The 18,015-nt window shown below is 37.5% G+C and overlaps 1 protein-coding gene across 2 annotated transcripts in view; it reads left to right on the top strand.

The window, feature by feature from the left end:
• Positions 1-14,533, top strand: part of CNOT6 (CCR4-NOT transcription complex subunit 6) — a 28,679-nt gene extending 14,146 nt beyond the window's left edge. The window contains exons 2-12 of one of the 2 annotated variants that reach the window (XM_052689464.1): positions 123-236; positions 2,036-2,222; positions 5,929-6,014; positions 6,457-6,546; positions 6,650-6,718; positions 7,816-7,973; positions 8,490-8,644; positions 9,250-9,404; positions 9,884-10,114; positions 11,415-11,617; positions 12,235-14,533. In XM_052689464.1, the coding sequence (XP_052545424.1) occupies positions 125-236; positions 2,036-2,222; positions 5,929-6,014; positions 6,457-6,546; positions 6,650-6,718; positions 7,816-7,973; positions 8,490-8,644; positions 9,250-9,404; positions 9,884-10,114; positions 11,415-11,617; positions 12,235-12,447 (1,659 nt within the window). In that variant the 5' untranslated portion in view covers positions 123-124 and the 3' untranslated portion in view covers positions 12,448-14,533. Of the gene's footprint in view, positions 1-122; positions 237-2,035; positions 2,223-5,928; positions 6,015-6,456; positions 6,562-6,649; positions 6,719-7,815; positions 7,974-8,489; positions 8,645-9,249; positions 9,405-9,883; positions 10,115-11,414; positions 11,618-12,234 lie in introns of both variants that reach the window. The other variant, XM_052689462.1, reaches the window with a different exon arrangement.
• Positions 14,534-18,015: the final 3,482 nt, after the last annotated feature.

Here is an 18,015-nt window from a genome sequence, read left to right as displayed (position 1 = left end):
CAGATTATCTTTACATGTTTGGATTGAATATCCAGTACAATACCTAGGTGTAAAATGGAAATTGCCTTTTAAAGAATTCTCACTCTAACATGTCATAATCCTTTGTTGTTCTGTATCGACAGGAATGCCCAAGGAAAAGTACGATCCACCTGATCCACGGAGGATGTACACAATTATGTCCTCAGAGGAAGCAGCCAACGGAAAGAAATCACACTGGGCAGAGTTGGAAATAAGTGGTGAGGAGCTGGGGAATGATCCTCAGTTAAGGTTTCAGTGCATTGTAAGAGCAGCCTGCATGGTATGAGCTTGAACGAGAAACATAGGGAGTATGAAACAGCTGTAGGAAAGAAGTTCTAAGCTCAGTGTGGTACATTCAGTGGTAAACTGAAGAAGCGATTACAAACTGAAGCTTTAAGCTGAAATTTTGATTAAATAAGGAATTTCTTTAAAAGACTGGCATTTCTAAGTGGCTGTTCAATAGAGAAGTGTATAGAAAGCAAATAGGACTTCTAATTGTGAAGACTTTCCCTTCCAGATCACTGAATCTGTGTCTTGCTTCAAGTGCCACATGTCTTTACATGTGAATTTCAGTACTTACTCAAAGGTTACAGATGCAGAAACCTAGTTAAATGCTGCTTCAAGAAGCATTAATTTAAACTTGAATATCCGCTTGGACATCTGCTACCTATGCATAGGAAATGCATTAAGTAATAGCTCTTTCCTTTCATGCTTTGTGATCTTACTATAGTCTGATTCCAGCCAAGAGAAACATAGGTGGTGAAGAGAATATATAAATCCTTTCAGCTCGAAAGGTTTCTTTGATCACAGTCACCTGTTTGCCTTTAGAGGCTAGGAGAGAGGGAGGAGTTGTTAATGCAGATTTTAAAAATGCAGAGAAATACTGATTTGTACTTAAAAACCTTTCAAAAAAATTATTAATGAGCATCACAGGAGAATGAATCCTTGAAGGAATTGTATGCATTTGCCTTGCAAAATAAAATGTGGCAGTGTCTTTGTTCCATTAATGATCACACTGTCTTTTCCTTGCAAAATACTTGGTCATCTGCTACAGAAAGCCACAGATGCTTTAATTGCTTTTATTGAAATCTCAGAGCTCTTAGCGGCAGGCTTTTGTGTCCTAGTCACTCTCTTGTAGCTGTCTGGCAATTACACCTGCATTAAACATTTTGTTACCACGGACTGCCTTCCAGATACACATGTATCAGTGTAGCTTTCCCCAGGCACTGAATGTGAGCTGTTTCCTTAAATAGTGTTCTTCATAATAAAAGGAATTACTATGTGTACCTGTCGGTGTATTTATTAACGATGCTGTTTTGAACGCTGGGTTTTTCAAAGGCTTTAGCACTTTTTTAACCTTAGAGAAACTGATGGTGATGCTCCTCCTTCAAGTTGGCAGTGAGGTGATTCTTGCAAATGAAAAAGGGCTCCTCCTGAGGGAAAAAAATCTTGGAGGGAAGAAATGTTTTGAGACCTTCTGATTATATCTCTCACTGTTTGCGTGCTGCAATGTAAGAGCCTCGATTCTGTAACGCAAATCCGTGTTTCACCTTTCAGTTTAGACAAAAATGATACCTTTTAAAAAATTCTCTGGCAGTGATGTATTCAGCTTTCAGTTGAATGCCAGATGGAAATCCGTGTTCTCAACCAAGCACTTTGGTCACTCCAAATATAGTATTTCTGCCTGTTCCTGGCTGGATGAATGCCACAGAACAAAGATCTTTGGTTTGAAAGATGTTCCACAGAAATAAGAGGAAAATTGAAGAACCATCTTATATCCCAAATATAAACAGTAATTGAAGAAATGTTTCTTAAACATCTATTAACTGTTGAGGGGATGGTCAGTCAGTAGGTCTGTTGTTCTGTATGGAACTTGAGAAAAGGCAAAAGCTCAGAACTTAAGTCTGCATTGCTTTTGCCCAATCAGTACAGCAGTGCTTTATTCTTTGAATCTGTAAGATCAGTGATTCGTTGATTTTATTTTTTTAATTTTTCTCTCTTTACCTTCCTTCCACAGGGAAAGTGAGAAGCTTAAGTTCATCGTTGTGGACACTGACCCATTTGACAGCTTTGCATCTCAGTGACAATTCCTTATCCCGTATTCCTTCAGACATTGCCAAGCTTCATAACCTGGTGTATCTGGACCTGTCCTCTAATAAAATCCGCAGTTTACCAGCAGAGCTCGGAAACATGGTGTCACTCAGGTATGTGAGTTTTAACAGGAGTTTATGTTGTTCAACTATTATCTTTGTAGAAGTAGCTTGGGTTTTGGCGTAACAGAGATGTTCTAGTAAGTGAAAAGCATAAACAAATTCCCTCTTCCTGATTTTTTTCACTGTTCTCCTGTTCTGTGATACCCTCTTCTGATGTATGGCATCGTATATCTGTAAAGAGCTCTAGAAGTGCTCAGTTTGACAGCAGTCTCCCATTTTATGACTTTCCAAGTCAGGTTTCCATTCCTATGCATCTCTTTCTAAACTCTTTTACAAATCTTTCTGGAGTTATCTAAGAAATACTGATACACAGAAAATTGCCTTTATTGCAATGTAGGAAAAGGGTCCAGTTAAACATTCACAGTTGTACTAACTACTGTTTTTCCTATTTATTCATTATTCCTAATAATATTAGTTTTTATTTTCTGGGTTTAATAGCGAATGCAACTTTTCTAATATCATCTCTTTCCCACCTTTACTATATTACATTCCTATGGAAATTAAGGAGGAAGAAATATCTACTGTATGCAACTTTTTCACTGAATTTTACAATGTTTAGCTCCTCAGAGTTTTCATGGAATGATACCTCCTTTTGGAAGTGAAACACAAGTAGTAATGAGTATTTGTGTTGTACTTAAGACTGCAACATTTCATTTTGTTTGCAGAACACTGTTATGTAAACACATAAATGACATATAAAGGTAAATATCTACAAGCAATAGACTTCTGCTCTTGACCAGAAAAAAAAAAAAAGCCTTATTGTTAGGTTTATATCCAGCAATTTACTTTATTAATTATAATTTTGAAGATGTTTATGGTCAGCTCTGTTGACCATAGACCTCTGAGTCTAAAAGTAACTAGAATTTTATTGGAAGTAAGAAGGAGTAATGGACCACCAGCACAGCTTTATGAAACTGGAGGCCAAGCAAGTTTGCACATAGAAATATTAGTCGTTGAATTTTATTCTACTTTAGCAAAGACCACTTTGTTGGGGAGGATTAAATTAGCTGATGAAATTGGAACCAAAAGCTCAAATTCCAAAGTAGTTCACATCTCAATCTATGATAACTTTCTTCTCTCCTTTATCTACTTTCAGATATCGTGATCTAGCAATCCTAAATTTACTGGTACATTCTCAAATTCATCTTTGTATTTCATCAGCATCCTTTCATTTTCATCAATCTTTTTCTCTCTTTCTACAGTGCTGCCATAAAATTAATACTCACTACCTGAAGTTAACTTACCCTTGCATAGTCATCAGTAGTGTCAAAAGATACAATGCCATCTTCGCAACACTTTCCCGATTTATTCTGGCTCTGGAGGTTCAGCTCTGCCAAGTCTTCGACCTCTTTTCAGTAGAGAACAATAAAGCTCGTGAATGTGAGATGTGTAGCTGAGGCCTAGGGTCAAACTAGAGTTCTATTTGTGACAAAAACGTAGCACTGAAATCCAGATCTCTAGACGTGAAGAACTAGTGCATTAATCCACTGCGCTCTCTCTGTCCTCAGTAATTGCAGCTGATCCATGATTTCTTTTCACTGTGGTGAAAGTGAAGAAAAATCCGTAAGTGCATCCTGTGTGATAGCGCTCTGCAGGTCTCAGCTGTGCTGTGCTGTTACGTTTCAGGCTGGCTCTCACTGCAGATGCTTCCCATAGGTTCTGGGGAGTCGTTCAAACTAACGGTAATTCAGCACGGGGCATTGCTAATATCCTGAGCCACAGAAACAATTTGTGCTCTCACACTTCAGGATCGGTAACAGGTCGTACAGCTCCCACGTCTGCAGAGCGGTTTGGGCTGCTGGCAGAGCTCGTGGCATCTCCCTTTTTACTGCAGGTACTTGAAGGAGGAGGTGTCAGGGGGAGCAGTAAGATGTCTCATCTGTGAGGAGAGAGGAGAAATAACTGTAACATGCTAGCTTGGAAAGCTCGGATCTAAAACAGATTCTCTTGGTACACTTGAAAGAACTGGCGGAATTTGCTGTGATCATCTCTTCTGTACAGCAGGGGTTCCATGCATGCATAGATCATTAGAGAAACAAATTCTTTCATCCAAGAGAGAAATGGTGATGATACTTACTACTCTGCCATTCTTCCTTCTCACTCATTTTCCACTAGAAGATTGAGAACTATGGTTTTTTGTAATTCGTATATAATTTTTTTCTTATTATTTTTATTTTTTAAAATTTTTTTAGAGTTTAGTAGTGCTTTGAAAAGCTGTTGCAGGAAAAAAGGCTTTCCTAAAGAATAAATTAGGGGCCTTTTAACATCATATGGAATGTTAAAAATAATAATTAAAAATAATTTAAAAAAAAAAAAATTGTACCTATTTGAATGTTAAGTGTTTATGGAAGTGCTGAGAACTGTTGGGAGTGTTGATGTTTTCAGATATTTTTTCTGTAAATAATATCATAATATCTTCTCTCTTTTTTTTTTAACCTGCTGTGTGTCTTGTTCGTACTTAAAACCCCAGAGTGACACAGTGGGCTTCTGAGTTAGGCTGAAATATGTGTTTTCAACTGTAGGATTTTCATATTCAAAAGAAACACCAAAACAACTACAGACCAGGTGTTAGGTGTGTTGTAGCCTGTCAGTTAGCTGAGTACTGGCTTGCCACTTCTAGACAACCAGCTGATTAAAAACAATCTCCTCCTTTATCTTCCACTGCTCCACGCCACTTCAGTATTGGTGAAACGAACCCCTCTGTTCTTCGCACCCTTTCTAAATCTTTGGAAGTCAGTGCTGGGGAAGGACCAGATAGAGCTGACTTTTGCAAGGCTAGAAGAAGAGATGTTTCTTTCCTCTTCAAATGCAATCTCATGGAAATCTGAAGGAAGCAAATTTGATTGGAAATTGTGAGCAAAGTCTTCAACTTAGATTGGGATGATTCTAAGAAATTGGAAAGCTTGCTGAGTAGTCCATTTTTCTCTGCCCAATTGATCGGAATGTCAGAATTCCAGGCATAAATTCTGCTTTTGTGTTTGTTCTGCAATTTTGGAAGTTAAAAAAGGTGTATTTTGTGTTATGAAAACAGTGTTGGTGAGAGACTCTTTTTTTTTGTGTGTGTGTGTGTGCCTGGAAATGCGTACGCAGCAGATCAGTGTGCGCTTTGCTTGTGAGACAACTGCAAGCAGCTTAATGGAGAGAATGAACTACCTGGGAGGCATGTACTCTGCTTTTTTTATGAAGTGTAAAGCAGTGTTCTCAAGAGACCTTAACCAAAAAGAGCCGTAACTCCCTGCACTAACACAGTAATGTCCAAGCTCTAGTAGTACTACCATGGTCCTGAATTTTTTGCTTACTTGTTTTCTGGAATATAATTTTCTTTTAGTTGGCCTTTAATCACAGCTGAGCTGTTTCACGGCCTGGTTTGCCAGAGCTTTTACTGCTTGATCACTGTAGTTACTAAATGCTTTAGTAATTGTTGATGTTTATCATATTTCTGTCTTGTTAAGATGAGCTTCCCATTCACCTGCTTTCCTCCTTCCTTCAGTTGATACCCATTCTGTCTGTGCATGTGTGAGTACAGCAGAATCCCCCTAATGCTGTTCAGTGCTCAAGTTTGTTTATTTTTATTTTTTTTCTTCCTATGCTGTGGTTTGTTAGTATGTTGTTTCTCTTTTAGTAACTTGTACTATAGGCTGCTGAAGACAAACCGAGGTCTGTTTTCAGCCCTATATGATTGTTACTCTGTCTACAGGGAACTACATTTAAATAACAACCTGTTACGAGTTTTACCTTTTGAGCTGGGAAAACTGTTCCAGTTACAGACTTTGGGTCTGAAAGGTATTACTACTTTTTCTTGGTATCTGTGCTTTGTTTAATGATGTCTCTCCTGCAATATAAGGGCTGTAGACTGCTAATTCATGAATATTTCTGAGCAGCAATCCCAGATGTAGCTGCTCACTCCGCTTTTATAAGCATTATTTAGTAATTGTTAAAGAGAGGAACAAGAGTCACTTGGGTGAAATCCTCCAAGTGTAAAGAAGCTTCTCCTCTTTCTGCAGAGCGAGAAGCTTTCTGTTGCTTGTGCAGGAATCGGATAAGGTGCTTGTTTCAGTAACAGGCTACATTAGCATTATTTTGTGGGATTGAATACCTGAGATTTGAAGCTTGTTAGATAATAGATATAGTATTCTTTCTCAGTGATGCTGGCTTTTAACACTGATAAGTAAATTCATGGTGGTTCTGTATCCTTCATTCAGCATTTCTGTAAATGTGATTGCAGGAAATCCACTCACACAGGACATTCTGAACCTTTATCAGGAACCAGATGGGACACGAAGGCTACTGAACTATTTGCTTGATAATTTGGCAGGTACTGCAAAAAGAAGTAAGTGATCATTCTTAGAAGATCTATTCCTGCTGTGTGAAATAAATGTGATTATCACTTTTGTCTCTACTTGAAAATATTTCCATAGTCTCAACAGAACAACCACCTCCAAGGTCTTGGATTATGTTACAAGAACCAGACCGTACCAGACCCACAGGTACTGTAGCGCTTCAAGAAATTCTTATTCATTTTATATCAAATGTTGATCTCTATCTGCCACTAAGACCTTTCATGCTTAAATTAACCAGTCATCTGCCCAGTGCTGACAGCCAGTTAGTTGTAGCAGTCCCATCCTACCTAGAACCTCTGCTTCAGATTCCGTTATAATTTCCTTTTAATTAGCATACTCTTCACAGAAACTGAAATTACTGTCCAAAGTGAGTGAGTTAGTTGAATTGTAACAGGCTTAACTGAGCATTTGTTGAAGAATAAAAAATGGAAGACCATGATCGTAATGCCTCAGAAAGGTAAAGATTTTTCTTTGAAGTTCCCTATGTGTCATCTGACTCCATGCTTTCTTGCTATTTGGTCTCAGGTTATGTGTAATTGTTTACTAGTTTCTTCTGCATGAATTGTTTAAAATAAAGCCTTTTCTATTTACTAAAATGCAGCTTTTTCTATGAAACAAAAGCAAATATGCTGCTGGATTACCTGTAATCTTGCCCCAGAATGTTTCATTATATCCCTCCCGTTCCAAATTAATGCTGAGAAGTAGATTTTTCTTTTTCTGTAAATTGTAAGGTTTTTGAAATGGAAATAAAATTGTGTTATTATTTTACCTATACTTGTGTTTTGTGGGAAGGCTTCCTTGCCCTAACTGTGAATCTGTGAAATTATGTGGATCTGTTACAGTTGGTGGTACAAATTAGGATAAATTCACTAGCTAACCTAAGGTATGTAAAGTCCTCAAATAGATTATCTAAAATCCATTTGAAACTCCTTTTTCAAGGCTTTTCCCAGTAATGCAACACTTAACGTAAAGCACATTTTTCTGCTGTATATTGCATTAACCTTATGAAGAGTTGTTTTGATTTTTTGGTTTCTATGTATATGTTAGTAAATGGCTGCCAGAAATCCCAACCTGGAGGTAATTTATCCTCCTGGAAGGACTGAAAGATGCTTTTACAGCGCAGGTGCTGCGCTTTGGTTGCAGGACTTACCAATTCCTAAGTCTGCAGAAGACAATAGAGAAGATAATTGTATGGTTTCTTGTTATTAGTCTATCAGTATGTAAGCAACATTATTGTTCTGCAGCCTTGTTCTCTGTCATGTGTTACAACGTGCTGTGTGATAAATACGCTACCCGGCAGCTGTATGGCTACTGCCCGTCGTGGGCGTTGAACTGGGAGTACAGAAAAAAAGCCATTATGCAGGAAATCCTGAGCTGCAACGCTGACATCATAAGTCTTCAGGTAAAAGATAGACTGTAATTTTGTTTTCCCTTTCAATTCTCACCTGCTTGTTTCTCTGTATTAAAAACGTTTGCTGTAAGTGGTGTGTTTTCAAAACGCTCTAAAAATAAAAGGAAGAAAAGGAGTGGTGTTCAGAGCAGTATTTGCTGTTTGACATCAAAAGAATGCTTTTCAGCCCACACAGTTGGAATGTGAACCAGCAGCTGCTGATCAAAGAAATGTATGTGGGGGTGTCTGTGTGTGTGCACGTGAGGGTATAATTGACACGTTTTCCAATAAAAGGCTTAGGATAATCATAACTCTGGGGATTACAGAAATTCATTTATATTTTCTTCTTTAAGTACAAATATTGCTCTCAAATTTGTATTCTCCAGTGTACTTAATTCTTATGTGTGTTTTTTTTTTTTTCCTTAAATCTAATTTGGAACTGATTTACACTTCTGAAGAGTAAATAATATCAGTCTTGTGTGTTTTGGTAATAGTAGATTCATGGTGTGCTGTGTTCTGACTTTATAGGAGGTTGAAACTGAGCAGTACTACAGTTTTTTCCTGGTAGAATTGAAAGAACGTGGTTATAATGGATTCTTCAGTCCAAAATCTAGAGCTAGGACAATGTCAGAACAGGAAAGAAAACATGTTGATGGTTGTGCAATATTTTTCAAAACAGAAAAGTAAGTGATTTGATTTATAAAGCCTTTCGTTGTGTCTTGCTCTTTTTCACACAATTTCTTGGGTCATTCTAAAGTCAAAATGATTTGGCATTGCTCACCCCTTTTGTAGCTGTTTGGTGTTAACAGGTCATGAGTTCACTAAATTATGCTTCAAATACAGCCATTAGGCATTAAAGACATTTGCGTTTTAATTCTTATTTAAAAAAAATAAAAATCTCAAAGACTGAATTAAGGCTGCAAGCCATGGTCATGGCTTTCCTTCCATTCCTCTGTGTCCACAACGATGCCACAAGCAAGTATTTAGTTGCTATTAAACTTGCAAGTTTGAGCTTGAATCTTATATGGAATCAAAATGAAGCACTTTTCCAGTAGGTCTTCCTTCTTTTTACAAAATAAATCTTTTCATTAAAATCAGCTTGATATCTTAAAAATAACTAGAAGAGTATCCTTTTGGTTTCAGTTAACGATGTCTATGAAATCATAGGATGGGCTGAGGCTTTCTTACCATAAATGTGTTTGAGCTTTAGTTAAGAGGGGAATTTATCTAAAACATTTCCTTTGGTAACTGTCCACTGAAGAAAGCGTATCTGATGTTCCTCTTTCAGATTTACTTTGGTTCAGAAACATACCGTTGAGTTCAATCAACTGGCTATGGCAAACTCAGAAGGCTCAGAAGCTATGCTGAACAGAGTTATGACAAAAGATAACATTGGAGTTGCTGTGTTGTTAGAACTGCGAAAAGAATTGATAGAAATGTCATGTAAGTGCTGTTTAATTTTTGAATGCACTGTATTTTATCAATGAACACAAAAAGCCAACTGTGTCACCACTTGAACCTACACCTTTTCCTCAAATCCTCTTTGGAAATAAATTTCTCTGGGCTTGCAGTGTTTAAACTTACATTCACCTGTTAAATCCAATTTCCTTTTTACTGTAACTTTGTGCTGAAAAAAAAAAATCTGCAGTTTGAGGGATTCTGCTTGGAGATGCATGAAGGTATCAGAGAATGAGTTGGTATCAGATTATTCCTTGTGCTTAGAATCAACTAAAACACTTAGCACTTAGTAGTTACAAGAGGAGTTGTGTAGCCTTCTTAAACTAAATGCTAGTAATTCTTTTCAAGCAGCTGGTATTCTTTTTTCTCCCCTCAAACGTCTTGTTTAAAATTGAACACAATTAAAGATGACAGTATTTTCTGTTGCTGACTCTGCAAGGTAAATATTTAATTTTAAATTTTAGCCGGAAAGCCGCATCTGGGGATGGAAAAGCAGCTCGTTCTTGTTGCTAATGCACACATGCATTGGGACCCAGATTATTCTGATGTGAAGCTGGTTCAGACTATGATGTTCCTATCCGAGGTAAAGAACATTATTGATAAAGCTTCTCGTAGTCTCAAGCCTGGTGTTGCAGGGGAACTTGGAACCATTCCACTTGTACTGTGCGCCGATCTCAACTCTCTGCCCGACTCTGGTAAGAGTACTACTCCTGTTGTTACTCTTTTCTCAGACTGTTTCAAGTGAGTGACAATCCAAATGCTAAGGGCTCAATTTTTAAAGGGATTTTTAACCCAGGGAATATATTGTTTGATGTTACAAGGGCTAGAAGTGCTAAGAAAATAAAAAGATGGAACTGCTTCTTTTGTGAGTGACCTTTACTGCCTGTGCAGTACTATAGCTCAATTTTTGTTTTTCAGAATCATTTTGATTGTTATCTCAAAATACAGGAATGGAAAAGAAGAAAATGTCTTCCAAAATAACTTTCTGTGTTACAGTGCTGCTGATGACTGTGGGTTGTTTTTTACGATTGGTTTTAAGTGTGAAAATACATGTTCTTCTCTTTAAAGTTGCAACCATACGATCATTTTCTTCTGCTCAAATGTTTTAGGACTTCTAAAACTCAATACGTCTCCTGTGAGAAAAGAATTCTTCAGTGCTCCTCAATAATGTGCAGATTTCTTTGACTGTAGCAAACTACAGAATTCAAGAGAAGAGCAGATTCAGTTTAGCCCTTCTTGACTCTTTCCCATTTACCCGATTTGAGTGGTGGATTTGAGCACCATCCTTCTTTCTTGTTGATTACTATATAGTTATCGCCATCCCCAGTCGACCTTCCTTTTAGCCTCTACTTGGCAACATCTTAGCCATTGCTATCAACCCTAACTTGATGCTATTGCTTAGCAGTGCTGGAAAAGGGATTCTCTTTGATGCAAAGAGAGCAAGTATTGGTGGTGCTTATTGCAGCGGGCAGTTCATGTCTGATTGTGCCTTCAGAACACTTAGTCCCTTCTTTTAAATCCTGAACCCTAACACAGCTGTTCTGAAATTAAGAGGCACAATCATAGATATATTTTTTTTAATTTTTTTTCCAGGCAGAATCTGTTCTGCTTTGTAGCCTCTTGGATTCCAAGAGTCATTTTAGCCAAGCAGTGTTGAAAGCTGAGATTTGTGTGTGAAGATAAGAAGTGGCCTATCAAGCACCTATGGAATTTCACTTCCATCTCTTTTATCTTCCCCAACCCTCTCAAGACAGTCTGTTCTGTTTAATTTTCTGGTTGGTTTTTTTTTCTAATTAATGAATCAGTCTTTGTTCTAGGTGACATTTGCTCTTGAAACACATAGACACTGTCTCACAATATCTCTTTAAGATCAACTGCTGACTATATTGTGTGTGCTTAAATAAAGCAGAAGATTGCACATGCAGCTCAAAGTAATCCATGCACACTTGCTGAATGCTTGTTAATACCTTATTGTGTATCTGCCTCTTCTGATAGGTGTTGTTGAATACTTGAGCACTGGTGGAGTGGAAACAAACCACAAAGATTTCAAGGAACTGAGATACAATGAAAGTCTTACTAACTTCAGTTGTAATGGAAAAAATGGAACAACAAATGGAAGAATCACACATGGTTTCAAGTTGAAGAGTGCCTATGAGAATGGTCTAATGCCTTATACAAATTACACGTTTGACTTCAAGGTAAGGACTTCGCTTAGTGGAAATCCAGTTAGTTAATTGTTTAACAAAGAAGTTAATGTTTAGGTAGCTAACAGTAAGTTCACCAAGTTCGTTAAAAACACTTAAAGCATTTAGCAAACAGAATGCCTAAAACTTCCATCTCTTAGAAATCAAGCTTTCCTTTCTCATATTAATCTTATAGTAGTTCTGCAAGATCAAGGGCACTGTTATCCTTCCCTGTAAATAAGGTGATGTATTCTAATAATCTAAGCTAAATGGAATAGTGGAATTTGGACAGTTAAGCTGCCAATTTCGAGGAAATAATCCATGCTACTGCTGGAAAAGAAAGATGGCTCTGTTCTTCAAATTACATTTCTCTGATTTTGAAGCTTTGTAGGAGAATGGAAATGAAAACCTCCAACAGGAGAGCAGGAGTGATGTGGGGTGGAATTTTCACTTGTTTCTCTAATCTGTACTACCCACAGGACAGGAAATAGAAGTCTCCTAAATTGAAGATAAACTGCAGCGAAGGAATGATAGCATTGCAGTTATTCCTAATACTGAATTCACCTTTTGTTTAGCAAAACAACTCGGGTAAAGATCATGTACTAATAATGCTATTTCCCTTCTTGTTTTAGGGTATTATTGACTACATCTTCTATTCTAAACCTCAGCTAAACATACTTGGCATTCTCGGACCTTTGGATCATCACTGGTTAATAGAGAACAATATAAGTGGTTGTCCACATCCACTCATCCCTTCTGACCACTTCTCACTTTTTGCACAACTGGAGCTTTTGCTGCCTTTCCTGCCTCCTGTAAACGGAATCCATCTCCCTGGCAGGAGGTAGTTAAGTACATTTTAGAGGGTAACCTCAATCAAACCTGTACAATTGTAAAATCTGAATATAGAGGAGTGAGGTATGGCCAACAGGGATTTTTTTCTTAATGATCTTAATCTTAAATCTAATTATTTGCTAAAGACATAGTAAAAGCCAGGTGCTATCAACAGACATAATTCTGAGCCCACTATACTTTGTATACAGTCGACAGCGATCGGTGCATTTGCACCTTTCTTTAATACGTTGCAGTTCACCTTCCTGTTTCTTTTATCCAACGTGACATTTTCATGCCTTGAAATAGGGAATTGTTATACAGTATATTCTCTTTGCACAGTTATCTGTAGCACTACTTTTTTGAGGCCAGTAGGAACATCCACACAACATTCTTCCGTACTTCACTCCCTCCTTTTTCAGACTTGTTTGTAAAATATAGAATTTGAATTTAGCCTTTATTGATTGTATATGAACAACAGAAAACCTGATTTATGAAATTTTGTACTTTAAAAAAAAAAAATCAGATTTGGAAAATGATTGTATTGTAAACTAAGGCTAAATTTTTATCTGTTTTCATGTGTTACAAAGGCCAGCTCGTAAAAGAGGTTGACACAGGTTTTCTCTGCTAACGATTTGCACTGTTAGGGTTTTGTGAGCCCTTTTGTACTACTTCTTATGTTCAATTGAGAACGTTGCTTTTAAAATCCAAATCTATAAAATCTCAGTATCTTACAGAGGACTAAATACATTCTATTGATCTCTGATTTAAAAAAGAGAAAAGCACGGAGTTCTCACAGAACATATAAGCTAAGCAGTGAATATAAGTAGACCTGTATGCATTGAAAGTTACTGCAGATGTGTATACACTCAGATATTTTTCTCATCTCTAACTTTAGAGGTAAAATGTAGGGATACTTGTGTATAGCTTCCTCATTTCTGTTTTAATACCTGTCCTATCTCCACTGTGCCTGCTTAAATTTGTTCTCAACTAGCACTGCCTGTGCATGCAGAGAGAGCCTGTGCATCCTCTTTTATTTTTTTTAAATAACGTTAACACTTGTGAAAATTTTATGAAGATACTTTTGTATAAGCTGTGGCATCTTCTTTTTTTCCTTTGTGAAGCATTGGGTATCACACTCTGAACATGTTCGGGTTATGGGTACACAGTTTCTAGCTTCTAATCCCGTGCACTGCTTCTTTCAGTGTCATTGCACAGTGCTCTGTTTCCCACTAAGAATTATCATGTGAATTCTCCTTAGTTTGAGTGTGTTCCTCAGTTTCAGAGTATAATTCCTTGATGAAGAAAATAAAACCCTTACGTTTTCTATTGATGAAGCAGTGTAAAAAAGAAACGCGTTTTCAAAACAGGTCCCAAAGACAATTCTTCAGATCATTTTTAAAGTGACCAAGTCTTATTTTTAAAGTGTCAAGATTAAAGTTATTGTGTACCCTCAGTGCCATTTGTGTCACGAAGCCAAGTATATAAAAGCTTACAAATTTGTGTCTTTGTAAAAGAGAGACGTTATCACCTCCTTAAACTAATACCACAGAAATAATCAATGTAAAAAAGAAAATAAATGGAGATAGAAAGCTTGATCTTAAACAGCTTTTGTTTCAGCTGCGGGCAGGGAAGCAAAAGGACACTGAGCATTAAGAGAACTTTCTAAATATTAAGAATTTTTATATATATGGGAGAGTGGATTGGTAATAATGATTCAAAATTTTATTAAAAATTAGTAAGCACACGAGTGTGCTCAGACCGTTCTGTTTTAAGCTGAAAGTGAACGTGACAAACAGTTCGGATATGTGAAATGTACATTTTTAAACTGCAGTAGAAGAAATTCTGATCTTGAATCCTTGTCTGGGACCTGATCTCCTGGGTTGTTTTGTTTTCGTTTTAGTTGTGAAAACACCAAACACGTCCAGTTTATAATCAGTACATTGAAATGCTGGTAGTATTGCTGTAGTAGATTTAATGCGTAGTGTTATTTTTTTCTCGTTTTTTTTGTTTGTTTTGCTTTTTGTTGGTTATTATTACTTTCTTTTTTTTTTTTTTTTTTGTAAAGTGTGAATAAAAAGTGTTTTACTCATGTTTCCTTAATGATGTCTTGGTAATGTACATCATGACCATTTCCAGTGAGGACGAGTGGATTTAGCTCGTCCAGCTGAGCAAACTGTTTTTCTTTTCTGAGGATCTGGATTGTGTATTGAGTCCAGAAAGCTTTACAGAAGGGGAAGGGAAGCACTTACTCATTTTGTATTTCTTAGAGGGGGGATAATTTTCTTTAATAGATTCTGGAGCTTGAGTGCACTTGTTAGATTGAAAAGGTTTGAGCTTTATCCAGTATGTGTTCTCCTATATTTCTTAGTCTTAAACATGTTTGAAATTATTACATCATTAAAATATGGCCCGTGGTGCTTTTGGAGAGACAGCTGTCCCTGCTCACCTGGCAGTCTTCAGGGTCCATTTAAGTAACCATTTCCTTCAGCTTTTGTACTAGTCTATCAGATCCCAACTAAAGACCCACTGAAAACATTTAAGGCACTCCTTTGACTTCACTGGGTTTTAACTGGACTACGCTCAGAGTGCATGTGGTCACTCGAGAGAGGAGGGAATGAGAAATACTTTGAATGCAGGGAAAGAACAGAAGGCACCAAAACGGAGCTGAGATAAACTTCTAAAGAAAATACATTCGTACGTCAAACAAATGTAACTCAAAACTCTCAATTTCCAGCTATAGCATAGAATAAGGCAATAAACCACGTCTTCACACAATCAAAACATTTGCTTCATAGTTTTTGACTTAAAATGATTATCTGCAGTATTTTATTGGAGGTGGATTTGGACGTTGCCATAATGTACCTTCAGTGTTCCTGTTGTAAAAGCACGTACTGCGAAAGCCACAGAACATCAGTGGGATTCGTTGAGGTTTGAGCAGGCTTTTTTCCACTTAAAATACGGTCAACCATATCTTGTCTACTTGTATTTACATTTGCAAAGAATTCTGGGAATCAAAATGTTAAATTGAGCATACCTTTAGCTAAGAGAATTGATTACAAGATTGATTACAAGGTGAATCCACAAGCTACTGCTTTAGAATGGCATCAATGGGGAGGGGTGGAAGGGAAGGCGCGTAAGTCAGTGTCAGTGCATTTTGTAATTATTTTGTCCTTTTAGCTTTAAATTTGGCCAACGCTTGGACAAAACTGAGTTTGTTTAGAACGTTGTACGTAGGCATCTTTGGTGTAACTTTAGTAAGCCTCTCAAGTTCGGGTGTTTTGTGGTTTTGTTTGGTTGCTTTTGGTTTTCTTGAGCAGACTTAGGTTATGGTTTGCTTTTTCAGCCACAAGCTAAAACCTGTATTAAAGACAAAATGATTACGATGTCATTGGAAACGGCGACTAATTACACTGTAAAACTTTAAAAATAGTAATAATCAGTTAACTGCATAAGTAGCAAGCCTTTCTCATCCAGCCGGTCACAGTATTTGTTTAGTATGTTAACTGCTCTTCTTTTCTTTTGGTTGCATAAATTTGTAACACTTAAGTGTCTTGGTATGTTTAAGTAGTGTCTAAAATAGAATATCTTAGTCTTTATTCACAGTACTTCTGTATAACGTGTAATGCACTGGACTAACTCTTGTTTACCATTCATGTAACAAAAACCAGCACATTATCTGCACTAAGCTCAAAGAATGTTGCATTTGTCTATAGGCAGCTCTTCAATAAGATAAATGGGAAACTGAATATGGTCTGATGGTAAACAAGGGCTTTTACTGTTCTCTTCAGTGGAACTTTCTTCTTGGTCAAATTTTAACTAGTTAGTATTATATTTATATACAGGGTCTTCTTTTTCCTTACCAATGTATTTTCCTACTCATAGCTGACCAATAAATCCAATATCTGTTTCAAACCTTCTTGAAGTCTAATTCATATTTTAACTTAATTCTGAAAGCTTTTTTTCGAGGTACACATGGCCAAAGTCAATGAAGGATGCCAAGGGTAAAATGGAAGCAAGTAAGCAATCCGATAATCCTGGGAAGCCTTTCCTGTACTGCGTAGAACTGAGGACCAAAAAACTTTGAATCAGTTGGGCTTGGATTGCAGAATCAAGAAGTGGCTAATAATGCCTCCAGACTTTGTGGAAAACGTGCCCAAACAAAATACGAAGCCTGTTATCCTCTGACCCGATTACACTGTAGCTCTGTGTCTTCATATCTAGCCATCCTCTGGCCTTCGCAGTAAGGCGGGTTGTGTGGCAGTGCAGGAGCCGTGGGTTTGCTCTGTGACCCATCTCCTTCCTACCCCAGAAAGCCCAACTCAAACCTGGGATCTGGCAACAGGAAGGAATTCAGAGGTTTCTCTTTTCATTAATGTCCTGCAGAAGAGGAACAAAGCGAAGATTTCTTTTACCTTTCTTTTCAGAATGAGATTCAAGGTGACTTGTGTCCTTAATTCACGTATTTTCTCCTGCATCAGAGTGTATGCAGGTTTTAATGGCCACAAGGGCTTCAGTGGCCAGAAGTGTGGTGTTTTGTTTTCTTGTTCCCATCACTAACTGCAGAAAACAGAATATTTTTGCTGTGTAAAGCACTGAAGCACAGACATCTCACAGACACTCCTATGTCGTTTCAGAGCTCGTACTCTGTGCTGGCCCTGCTTTTGACATAAATGGCCATGTTCAGTGTTTCTATGAGTGCCGCTGACTTGTTTGTATTTTTAAAATTCAGAGTTGAGAAGCAGCTGTAAGTCCTTAGCAGAACCACGAGATTTCTGCAATGATTTCGTATTTGAAATTCTCACCAACACGTTTGCTGTCTTGCCACTAGATGGTGCGTGCAGCACAGGCTTTACGTGCACAGGGAGGCAGAGGCATGTTTGAGAGCGGCACCCAGAAAGTGGGGCTTGTGGAATTATTCTTTAGAGTTCTTGCAGAAATTCAGGCCCAGGAACTAACGTTTTTCAGTTGGTTTGTTAACGTCCATGGCAATTTAATACTGGTTTTATAAATACAGCTGCTACGATAGGAATTAAAAAGACCCACTTTAATTACAGTTATTTTAACACAATGGAGTGCCAAATCTGGCCAGATTCTGAGTTACTGTCTCATGTGCACCAGCTCTTCAGAGAGGGTACAGAGTTATTTTATGGTGTGAACTTTCTAAAATGGTGCAGGTGAACTCTGCAGGGCATTTCTTACCTACTGCCATGGGTGGTGAAGATGTCTTAAAACATCTGGAGTTGATCTGGGTGAGGGAAGGCAAAGAATCTGAGAACAAGGTAAGTGCGAAGGACAAAGAATATGGAAAAATCTTACATCCTTAAAGGGTGCGTTTTATACTTGCTTTCTTGATTTTCATCTTGCCTCCTACCCAGAGGCACTAATTGTTCATTCTCTCAACATTCACCTGCATGGAAAGCAGTAAAGTTAACGAAGCAGTGGAGATCTTTGGTGTGTTTGAATATTTTCTTTTTCCAAAATAAGCCCTGTATTCTCATATATTTCCAGTTTTAAAAAGGTAGGAAGCTATGCTCTAGTTAAATCTTCTGAATGTGTCTGTAGACAGTGTTCATTTATTATAG

Source organism: Tympanuchus pallidicinctus, unplaced genomic scaffold, assembly GCF_026119805.1.
Source record: "Tympanuchus pallidicinctus isolate F22 unplaced genomic scaffold, pur_lepc_1.0 scaffold25, whole genome shotgun sequence".
Classification (NCBI taxonomy): Eukaryota; Metazoa; Chordata; class Aves; order Galliformes; family Phasianidae; genus Tympanuchus; species Tympanuchus pallidicinctus.
Note: the sequence above shows the minus strand (reverse complement) of the source record. Positions and strands in the feature narration are given on the sequence as shown.